The 12234-nt window shown below is 38.6% G+C and overlaps 1 protein-coding gene across 3 annotated transcripts in view; it reads right to left on the bottom strand.

Annotated features, from left to right (window-relative positions):
* gabrg2 (gamma-aminobutyric acid type A receptor subunit gamma2) overlaps positions 1 to 12234 on the bottom strand; it is a 50053-nt gene that overhangs the window by 29026 nt on the left and 8793 nt on the right. For all 3 annotated transcript variants that reach the window (XM_035667324.1, XM_035667325.1, XM_035667326.1), the window contains exons 3-5: positions 6267 to 6334; positions 3459 to 3679; positions 1713 to 1795 (exon numbers count right to left, since the gene is read on the bottom strand). In XM_035667324.1, coding sequence (XP_035523217.1) covers positions 1713 to 1795; positions 3459 to 3679; positions 6267 to 6334 — 372 coding nt within the window. The remainder of the gene's footprint in view (positions 1 to 1712; positions 1796 to 3458; positions 3680 to 6266; positions 6335 to 12234) is intronic.

Genomic DNA, 12234 nt, shown 5'->3' with positions numbered 1-12234 from the left:
TTTATCTACAGAGGGAGCGAGCCCTCTTCCAATGGAGGCAGCTATGTTGAACCACCACATTTCTACAGTAGCCCAGAACAGACAAACTAAACACTGGCTGCAGATAGGGCCTTTTGAGAGTTTCACAGTCACCATAGTTTCTCCTACACACTTCACAGCCTGTTTCTCATTCCCAGGTCATAAAATACAGACGCGAGGAGTAATCAGTTAGTTGCAATCTTCAACTTCCCTGCTTGATGCCACCAAATCCTACACACTAGTCCTTTAAGCTAATAGCAACTTCAAGTTGATTGTGATGATGATGTATACAGGTGTTAAAGTCTGGATATAGTGAATGAATGATCTTTCGATTTCAGTCTACTGTCAGTCTAGTGATGAGCTGTGTGCAGCCGACAAGGGAGTGGCTTGAATAATGCACACAAAACTTCGTCAGTGCAAACTTTAAATTGCTTTATGACTAAAGTGCTTTCAGACATCCAGTAATGCTGGACCTCAGAGGAGCACGGAATGAAAGGATCTCCTCATTTACCACATTACTGCCAGCCAAGCAGGCTAGTCTTCTCCTCCGCTGGTAATGCATCCAGGACAAATTATTGATTCAGTGTCCTCTTGGGAAGCTACAACAACAATGCTCCTGGAGCTCAATGACATGAATTCACTTTAGAAGCAGTTGTGTAGTTGTTGAAACAGTAATTAAAATACTAAAATAAAAAAATGAAATAAAATGAAACTCTAATCACTAAAATGTGATCTGATCTTGTCCGGCCACAGTTAAAACCACTGCAAAGGAGGCTGCACTGGAAAAATCTACAATGCTTTGTGGCACGTGTTGAGAAAATATGCCGCGTGATAAATTGCTGCACACACTGCTCCGCCTGCTGCTTCTGAGATTGAGCTCATGTACTGTACATCAAGCGATTTTCAAAGTTCTGAAAAAAATCCATGGCTTTCATCAAATTTAAATGAATGCTTCTGTTCCATTTTTAGGACTGCTACCCCCTGGTTTCTCTTTCTTGTTGCTCTGGAGCTATTTAGGAAGCATTCTCTCTAGAGAATATCCCATGGTGCATCTCTTTGTAGATCCATAGCGGTCTCATTAGCATAACGTACCCCCCATCCGCTCCTCACATGAGGGGACTGACTCATTTGGACTTGTCACTTTTTGAAATGTCCTTTAGAACAGTATTGACAGAGTGCAAGAAAATCAATCACTACTTTGCCTTTGGTTGAGTTGGCAATGAGACATCTATTATTAAACCCCTTTACTGAAATGCCACTACATACTGTGAATGAATGAATGAATGAATGGTTTAATAAAAAAATTTGTTCACATCTCATATTGTTACACATAAGTACATATGGTAATATATATATTGTTATATTTTTGTAATCTATTAATCTGTTAATTTAACATGAAAATAAGCTCTCTAATAAAGTTATCTAGCTATTCTGTACATGCATATTTTCATATGTGCATAAATCTGCTAAGCCTAAATACACATATGACTCACCTAAATGTGTAGCTTGAAAGCCTTGATTTGGCCCGTTGCATAATAATTCCTTAAATGATGTATTTGTTGGGCTCATATGCTGCTTGTTCATGGCCACAGTGTGAGTGTGAGTTTGTGTGTGTGTGTGTGTGTGTTTGAGATAAAACAGAGGAAGAGAGGGCGGGGTAAGACAGTAGGGTGTCAGCATATGGCCAAACTTACAGCTTGAAAACTCCAGGGGACATGAGTGTTCATCCATTGGGAAGTTGTTCAGTTTAAGCTGGCACTCGGCATCGATGGTCAACCTGCAGCGACACAATATTTGGATCTACTTACTCAGTTGCTATACATTAAATGTGTATATATAGTAAAATGTATGTGTAAATCTAGATTTTGAATTATATAACACTCTATCACTAAACAATAGTCAGAATTAAACCCCTAACCTTATCAGTATAAACAGAAGGAATTAATAATTAAAATTTGACTAAACTAAATTGATGTTTTTTACAGCGACAGACCCGTCTCTCCTTTTCACACTTGAGGGAGTTTGAAGGCAAAGTCATTAAACTTCCCCTTAATGAAAGAATAACCTTAAATGACTTTACCCATCCATGCACTCGCTATTGTCATGTATCATTGTCCTCCCAATCACAGCGGTCATCCTAATTAACCAGTGGTTAAATTCTGAGTTCCTTAACAAATTAATGAAGTGGAGGGGTAGTGTTCTGCATAGCAGAACATCCATCACGGCTTGATTGAGTCCAGAAGAGTTCATTTTCTCTCTTATTATCACTAATGATATATTGTGGTGTCAGTATAAACATCTGCTGTATTTATGATGGCATGCAAAACATGATAATAAGCACAATTAATATTTCTCCTTAATTAATGTTCCTGTTCTACGCATTCCACCTGTCTCTTGTTACATCCATGGGGTTTACACTCGCAAACAGTCTGCAGCCATGTTATTATTGAGCAACCAATAATTTTACAATTAGGAGCCTTAAAAGCCGATAATTGTTTAGTTCTTCCAACCCATCAGAGCAGCAACTTCCTGGCTACTACTGTATGTTTGTCCAGTCACACGCTCTTCAATCAAGAATGGGCCATTAGACAGTATAACAATACTCATAACTAGTATAATATTAACATTTTTTAAAACAATCTTGAAAATTAAAAATGCTCCCTTTTAAGCCATATACTCCATACGAGTACAAGAGTATATGCCTAAAAACATCAGTTTAGGGCAATGTAGTCCCAGTGGTCCCTTGACACTAACAACTTCCTTCTTCATTCAGTAGGACAGAGTTCCTGCTCCCTAATTAATGTCAAATTTAAAATGCTGAAATTTAAAAGTGCCCAGGGCCTGCTCAGGATAATCAGTACCATGAATAATTTATGTAGAGAGGCCGTAAATTGTTAGGTACTTCAAAATGCTTTCGAAAGTACACACATTGCTTGCTGCATGTGCTAGATTCCAGGAAGAGCAGGAATCACGTCAGTGGCAACAATCTCATAATAATACACATACAATATTAAATGCTGCACATATGGTATCGGTTCTTAGCCCACCTTTAATCCTCAAATTGTTGAGAAGAGACTAGCTACCATGTATTCTCAATGTTTTCTATTGTTTTCAGCTTTATTCAGCTGAGAGTGCTAGGATTAATTGTTTATGCAAATAGATTTTCAATTCCCCATTATCTTAACTATCGTTCAAACATAGGAAAAGAATGCTTCTTTCTAACTAAATCTGTAATTAAAATGTCTTTAATGTTTTGGTTTAGACACTTTAACAGAAAAATAGGATACTAAATGGCAGTGATAATGATAACTGACAATTTAACCTTTCAAAGTAATGAAATAGTAGTGATAGTCAAGTAATTCTATCACACCATCAATCAGATAAATTCTAGTAACTATTCAGTTACTAATAACTCATCTCAGGCTTCCCTGACGTTTTACCTGAGGGTGTATAGTATTCGACCATCATTCCAGATTCGAAGCATGCGATTGGGCGTGGTGATCCAGTGGGCATCAGCCTTCTTCGAGTTGCGGAAGAAAGTGTCTGGGATCCAGATCTTCCCAACCATGTTGCTGTTGAGGCGCAGAACCTTCATCGTGCTGTTGAACTTTAACCTTCTGTCGTACCAGGTCTGAGCAAAAAAGATGTCGATGGTGTATTCCTGACAATAGATAAAACACGGTTTTACTGCAATTGTTATGTTTAACTTAAAAAAGCTGAACATGCTTTTTGCAAAACACTAGATAAATGTCTCTGTTTGTCAAGAAAACCTCGCAAACAGTACTGTTTGTAAGCCAGTGCTGTCACCAATGTGCAGCTTGTAACTGTGAGATTCACTGAGATCAAATTGAAATGTGGGCTACAAAAGCACTCCTTTCTTTCTTCTGTTTGAGGGGAACTTTTCTATGCCAGTGGAAACTTAATGCTGGAACACATTTGCAGGCATTATTTCCTCAGACAAGATGGTGTCTATTCAGGCCAAGAAGTCCCTTTGTCCCTGCTAAAGAGTGCTGTTGAAAAAGACCATCTTGACGCCCTCAACCTGAAAATTAAATGTTCAACGGGGCAATTAATAATTTCCCTTGTTTGGCTCAAGTATTATCTAAACTCATAACCTGCCGCCTTGGCAGCACTTTGTCCTGAGCCTGACAAAACCTTACCGCGTCCTATTCAGTCCGTGTGAGAGCTGCGTTAGAACATACATACAAGGGATGAATAGGCGAGAGAAGCACGCACAGGTTTGAAGAGCAAAGAGCGAAGGTGAGATGTGAGAGCGAAAGGAGAATTGAGAGTGACTGAGCAGGAGCTATCAGTCTCTTTTATTTATTTTTGTTATTTGGAATGGTTGAGCCCTGAGGTTCAAAGTGAAGTACAGCAGGAGAGAAAAAAAAATCTGGGGATTTGTGTGCAAGAGGGCATAGAGGCATTAACTTTCTGACAAAGCTTAGCCCAACAATAAAGCCTAAATCCTTGCCAAAGAGTCCCAAACGAGATTTGAAAAATAACATTTTCACAAGGTAACATTCCCATCCTTTCAGCATCCTTTTTTTCACAAAGGACAGACAGACAGTTCAAATCCAATGATGAAAGAAAGATTGAATGCCTTGGGATCTTCATCTGGGCCTTACTGGGGTGGGGGTAAACTTTTTTTTATTTTTTTGCTTTAACCTATATGTTGGAGTCTGACAGAATCACACTTCTTTCAATTCAAGCAGCTGTATACATCTAAGAACAGCTAATAACTGCTCAACTCTAGTGGCTACAAAGCATCAATTTATGATTATTTTTCATCTTCAAAGAAGAGAGGTTCTCTATTAGTCCCATCCCTTCTTCCTCGCACACATGAGTTGCAACTTCGCCATATTTCAAAGATTCCTAAAGCATTATAAACATTCATAATTGTGTTCAGGCTTAGATGCTCCTCACAGTTGTCATGTCATGACAAATGTCATGATTACATATGAATGTGAAACAATCAGTCATTGTTTCATGCCAGCTAAATGCCCTTGTCACACTCACACACACACACACACACACACACACACACACACGCACATGCCTGCATACAGACTCCCAATTGTGAGTAGAAACACACATTTTCTAACTGATCCCATCAGTGCTTCTCTTCCTTCACTGTGACTGCAGTTATTGAGAGTGGGTGTTTTAGCTAAGACCAAGTGAAACGGAACGCCACCACCATGTAGAGCAGACTGCTACAGAATTATAATAGAAGTGGGTTCTCAGCAGGAACGTGCAAAAGAAAACAATGACACATAAAACAATGCTGATGTGATATAATAAATTAGTAAAAAAAAATAAAAGATATAACAAAAAATACCATAACCAGTCATTGAGATACTGATAGAATCTATTATCTGGAATAATACTGACTTTTTCCACAATGGAGATTGAAGATGAGATGTTGAAACATGTTGTTAATCACAAGGTTAACCTACACATCACATGACTGCAAGGTTACTTCATTGTTCTTATATATATTACTGGAGTAGTATTCAAAGAAAAAATATTTTATTTGCACAAATACAAGAAGTGGAACCAGTACACAATTTTACTATGTAACTCTAATCATAACAACAGACAGAGATGATCAAAAGTCTAAAATAAAACTTGTCAACAAACCAAGATCCAAGGAAAATCACAAATTGGTATATTTATTTGAACAAACCACAAAGAGTATGAACAGGTGACACCTCAGATTGTAGCTGATGCAAGTCTTGGCAACTACAAAGCGAGAACATCTTTGGATTTGCCAATGCACGCAGCCATTTGGAAATATGCTGCTTTGAGATCTGGCCTGTGTTTCTAGCAACACAACTGGTTAACTTTTAATCAGTATTTCGAATTCAAACTGCTATCAGCTGCATTAAATGGACTACATTAATCCAGTTTGGTGCAAAGGCCAGTGCAGTAGTTAAGTAGCTGATTGACACCTGCCTTGTGTTGCTACACTACAAGGGCAATGGTTCAGCATAGTGATTAGGTGGACCAACCAATCCCCCATGACAGCAAGCATCTGCCCTGCTCAAGAGTGCTTGAGCAAGACACTGAATTCCTGCCAGCTCCAGAGAAGAGAGCTACTCTCTGGATCATTCACCTCCCATGAGGACAGAGGCAGGCCAGACAAAAGAATTTGGGGATAAATATTCTTATTTAGTTATATATGCAGTTTCAGGCTGATTATTAATAACAATGATGACACAGTGATAACATATTTCAGTATTACTCACCATATTGATGGCATTTACTGGACCGATGCTGTTGACAAACATGTCTGTGTGGATCACTGTCGGTTTGACTGCAAAGAAGCATAGGAAAATTTTAGAGAATGCCATGATTCATCATATCATGTACAACAAGTTTCAGCAAGTGCATCATCAATGAAGAAAAAGGGGAAATAATCTCCCTTTTGTGAATGTGTGAATACAAAGCTGTTGGGAAAGTGCTCAGCTAGCTTCCAGTGGTATATGATGTTAACCTTTGTCTAATATACACCTGATAGACAGGTGCAACATGCATCATGAATTCCTGCTCACTCGTTCAGTTGAAATGTAATCATGGGCCTTTTTCAAGCATCAAAGTCGCAATATGAAACAACAACATCTTTATACTCAAGCCACAGGATGAAACAACCAATTGAATAATCAAACCTCAGTACAAGATAGTTTTACACACAATATCAAGCTAATATTTCAAGTATAAATCGTTTCATTTAATCAATGATTAAAGTTACAGTTGTCTCAGATGTTTGTAATTTGGTGTTTGATTTTTTGATTGTTTGTTGCAGCTTCAAGTAGGCTCAAGTATAAAGATTTCATATTGTTAACTTCTGGCCTTATGCAAGTCCCTGACCTGAACACTGCATACATACGTATATTTTAAAATGCTTAAAAATACGATTTAGTTTTGTAACTACTCTTACTAAAACTACTACTACTAACAATAATAATAATAATAACAATAATAACAGTGACAATAATAATGTATCCATAATCAGAACACAGTGAGAGCAGTTTTTGGATTGAGACCTCTAACACTCAGGCAGTGTGTGTGTGATTCTTCACTTCATTTCAGGTCCAGTGTAAAAGTTAATTACATTCAGTTCACTCAGTTCGAGCAAATACAGTACTTTACCTAAATCAAATGATTCCACTTTACTTTTACGACACTGTATTCCATTATCGGGATTTTACCAGCTCTAAGATACATCAGATAGTGCTGATGAAATAGAAACCATGGGTAAGATTGTTCCTTTGTCTGCAAAGAGACTACACCGGAGTCTACAGGGCCAATTTCCTATTCAAACAGGCTTCCTGCCAGTGTCAGAGAGCCACGCACTTCGTATGTACGGCCAAACTCCTGACACATTTACCAGAATACCTTTGTGCCCTCTGTAACATCCCATCCACCCTTTTTTCTGTCCTTCCATGCTTCAGGCCTGTGAGCTCCTCTTGATAGCCAATCAGTTGCTGATGCCCTGGTGCTCCCACAGAGATTCACTTTTAGGTTAGAATTGTTAGAGTTCTTTTGACTTGACTTCATTTGAGGAAAGACTTTCGATTCTTAGCCCAAAAGAGACCACCAAATATGCCACGTAACATTAGAGCAGCAGTTACATTGGAAACTATTAGTTGTTAGTCATTTTTTAATTGAGTATAATTCCTTTTCAGTGAAGTAGTGCACACACAATTAGTTGCATGTGCACATTCATGTGTGTAAATGAATTATCTATGCTTGTGCACCTGCATGTTTACATATGTGCACCGCCATGCATTACACCTATTGGTGTCTATGCTGCCTACACCAGTTTAGTGAGGACACAGATGGATGTAAGAAAAAATGTGGCTGAGGAAACTGGACAGCCTAGTGTCAAATGGACGTCCATGCTCTGTCAGATCTTATGCTCAAGTCAGCCTGGATCAGCTTCTACACTTCGCCATCTAATGTGTATGTTTATGGATGGCTGGATGTTACATATCTGAGAGGAGAGTCAGGTTAAGACTCAACAGGCCTCGAAGGCTTGATGTGGGAGCTATAGTGAGTGTGAGAGATAGATAGAAGCAGTGAGTGCAGGTTGGCATCCATTTTTCATGTCACTCTCAGGCATACATGAGGCCCTACCCCCTCCACACACACACATTAACGTGCATGAACAAACTCTAGCATACACACTCAAACACAGAGACACAGTGCTCGTTATCGGCCGATATTTACTCAAAATAGTTTGATCAGCGGCCCCTATAAATACCGATGAGAAGATCCAATCAGATGATACATATATTATTCCACAGGAGAGAGAGATGCTATCTGGTGGACACATATTTTACTAGCACCAGGTGAAGTAACAGTTTTGTTTTTTCGATAGCCAACATCATAAACAAGCCTCCTCCACACGCGATGCACGCTGTGAAAAGAACCAAGCATACGCCGCTATGGTTTCTAAGTTGTGTATCTAAGTGAGAGAGTGGAATATGTTGCAAATGCTACCTGGCAATAAATTAATAGTTTTCAATTCATGATACTTTCCCCTTTCTTAATTTTATTTTAAGTTGTTAAGAATAGTTAAATTAATAGACCGAGTGATCTGTGATTGGTACCGGTTGATAACTGCGTCCAGCCATTAGTGATTGGCACCAAAAGCCCTGATCAGAGCACCAGTAGGTTCTACTTTATCACATATCATGTTTCACCTCACAGTGTTGCTTTTGTCCAGATATATCAGCGAGAGGCTATGAATACTAGTGCATATTACTGTATTGGCATAATTAAAATGTATGTAGCCGGAAAATGTGAAGCACGAAATATGTGACCTTGGACTAGATTATTAGTGTAATCACATATAAAGTTACAGGCATGGCATAAATAGAATTTTAATAAATACAAAGTAATTTGTCTTATTTTACGCAGCCAACTGGAAAGTGAATATCTTCTATAAATGCACAGATGCCAAGAGACATTATTCCAAGATGCCAGTGACCATAAAGTGGCTGTGCTCTGATTTCTAACTTGATGTCTGAGACAACATAATACATGCCAATACACCCACCACAGGCATCCTGGTAAAAGGCTGATTATTTCATACACTCTAACCAAATGCATTACCAACCATTTGGATCTGTTAAATAAATTCATTAAACTCATTGTACAATAACTTTATGTCCTTGCCATTGTGCTCTGCATATTTGTGAATGCTAAGAAACAATCTATTTATTTTCTAGAAGGCAACGACCTTGATCAATGCCATGGATGTATTATGAATTAGGAATTAAGGACTTTCAAATTTCCTATCTCTCCCTCTCTCCCTCCATGTCTCTGTCCTATTTGCTTCAGTTTTCATACGTACAGTAGTCTCCAGTGGCATTAAAATTAAATGAGCATCACAATGGACTTCAAAGGGAAGCTGTGGCACAATCAGCGATGAATCTAAATCCACAGCATTTCAGCGCTCTAAGAAGTGTAAGAGAAACTTCGCTTTGCCTTGCTATGGCTGGTTGGTTGATTGGTTGGTGGATCAGATGACAGTATAGCCAGCTAATTATAACCTCTCTGTAGCTGTGTAACTTGGCAGCAGCTGGAAGACCAACGCTGAGAGAGCGAGATCATAGAGCGTTTGAAGATGATGGTTAAGACGGTGGCAGCCAGCCGCCCAGCTACGCTGCAGCTCTCTGGGTTGAAGCTGCACCTCAAAGCAGATCTCAGCTGCTCTTCAATTTATAGCACAAGCCCACTTCTACAGTCTTAAGAATAAAGATGATGCCCTTCATGAAATGTGTCACATTATATGCCGCATTGTATATATTGTAGAAAAAACATAAAAGTAGCTGAATGTAACGGATTTACAATATATATACTCTGCTTTCATCTTGCGCTATCATTTCCTTCAATTCATTAGTCGTGCTTTAAAGCTGCATTAGATCAATTCCTGGCTATGGTACCTCTGGCTAGGCCATGTTTGTGGTTGGGAAGCCAGTGAGGGATTTTGCCCTTTTTGTTGCACTAGGGACGCCTACTGGTTGGCCAGAGTTCCTGCAAGGAAGGGAGTCAAATCTGGGGGGTAGCATTAACTTCTCAGTGACAGGTGTTGGTAGCATATATACTCTAAACTTAGGTAAACAGTGGAGTGTGCAGTGAAGAACACCGCAGCGCATTCCAAATTGGGAAAGTCACTGAAAAAAGGTTTAATATTATTAATCCCCAGAAATCATGTAACATCACATAAGTTAACTGATTAACTGCAGCAATATGATCACTTAAAGCTGGCTCAGTTTGTGGTCACTTGTTTTGGGAGGGATACAAAAGAGGTCAATATTGTTTTCTTTGGAAGAGGCACTTTGTTGCCGCTGTTTAGGGTGCAAGTTCCATACAGTTTTGCTTTCCCTCTTCCTGTGGGTGTACTGTACTACAAGACACAGAACTTAATTTAGGACAAACAAGACAAATGTAAAGTGTCTCAATTGTAACTCAGTGATACAGACTAATAAGATGGGGGCTTGCCATTCTTGTGCTTCTGTAATCCACTACCCAGTGTCCCTATGGTGAATGGAGAAGCAATTCACTGCTATCATATAGAGTGGTATATCTTTATTATTTTATGAGAGCATCTGACAAATTGTGGCCTAAACTAGTTTTCCCAGGAATACTGACCCATGAATCAAGTATTCAAGGGTACTGAAATCTCATTGACATGACAGGCTTTAGGATATATGTGCACTTGTGTAGACAAGGGAGACCTGCCCAGCTGTCTGTCAAAGTGAAGGAAGTAAGCTACTTGTCTACTTCTCACATTGACAAGTCAAGGATTGCAGGCTGTCATGGTCCTGCAATCCTGCCATCTCGACCATAACGCATGCGTGTACATAAACACAAGTACACATACTTTATAGTCAGTCTGTCTGCCTGTCAACACACAACACAAACACTGAATGGACACAGGCAAACGCACAGGCACCTTGTACTACCCAGCATGGTGTAATAATAAACTGTATGCTCTGCATATTAAATCATCTCCCTGTTCAATTTCTACAGCCTAAATGCAGTGAATAAGAACTGGCCATTCAGCTACAACGGGCCTACTATTTTCATTTCATGCCATTAAAAAGTCATTATTTCTTATCGTTTTACAATTTGAAGCAGAGATATTTAAATATGTATCAAGTGGCATGACTAACATTATTACTAGCTACCACTACAGGGAGTCAAGTGACAAGTAGGTCTCAATAATTAGTTAGTCATAAAGTCCCAAACTTTCATTTAGTTAAGTTTTGAGTTGTAATTTGAGTAATAATATAGTAGATTTACAGAAAAATGCATGCATCAAAATGTATTTTGTATTTATGTTTTATATTTAATTGATTATAATTTATAATGACATTCAAAAACAAACTGATCAGTTGTGCCTTGGTATGTTATTCCTGTGATTAGGTTTGGAGTTTCATAGCGTTTAATCAAATCTGAATCCAATTTCAAATCCAGACATCAGCCAATTTTCATTTTGGCCTTTTTGCAAGTAACTAACAGCATTACTGTTAACTAGCTACAGGTGATAAAATCTGCCACTGGCGATGTGCCATTTAAACCAGCAAAAAGGACAGTCACCGCCAGCTAAAGATGAGAAGCCCAAAATGCAACTTTCCCTCGTCCGTGTGCAACGTGACTGAATGCTGCCAGATTACTTTTTACATATTTACAGATTACATATTTTTTACATTTTGAGAAGATATCAAGTGATTCCAAGCTGTCAGGCTAGTGAAGTGAAGCATAACTGGTGTTTACGTGAATTGCAAGTCTTTTTTTGATAAGTCAAGTTTGAAGTCAACAGATTAATGACTTAAACGCTGTTGTTGTGTGAGAAGATAATGACTCCAGTAATGGTCGATTACATTCATTCTCACATCCTATTCTACTTGTTTAGGGAACTGTATGACCTCTTGTGCATAAAAAAATTATTTGAAAGCCTCACACAAACAAAATAGCATTGCAATCAACCAAAACACAAGGCTGTTTTCCCAGCTCCCTAAAGTTGATGTGTTTTGTACTTAGAAAAACTTGGTCTCTGTGAGTATGTGCACATTACATGTAAGTGTCACTAGATGTGTTTTTTTATAGTTAGTATAGTAAGTGTCTTCTCTCAGTTTGCACAAGTGCCTTAAGATGCAATTCCTCTAATTGCTGCTTGATTCTTGCTCCAAAAAAGGAGAA

This window comes from Morone saxatilis, unplaced genomic scaffold (assembly GCF_004916995.1).
Source record: "Morone saxatilis isolate NCDOM2014 unplaced genomic scaffold, NCSU_SB_2.0 Contig20, whole genome shotgun sequence".
Taxonomy (NCBI): Eukaryota; Metazoa; Chordata; class Actinopteri; family Moronidae; genus Morone; species Morone saxatilis.
The sequence above is the reverse complement of the archived record's forward strand: the minus strand, read 5'-3'. Positions and strand labels throughout refer to the sequence as shown.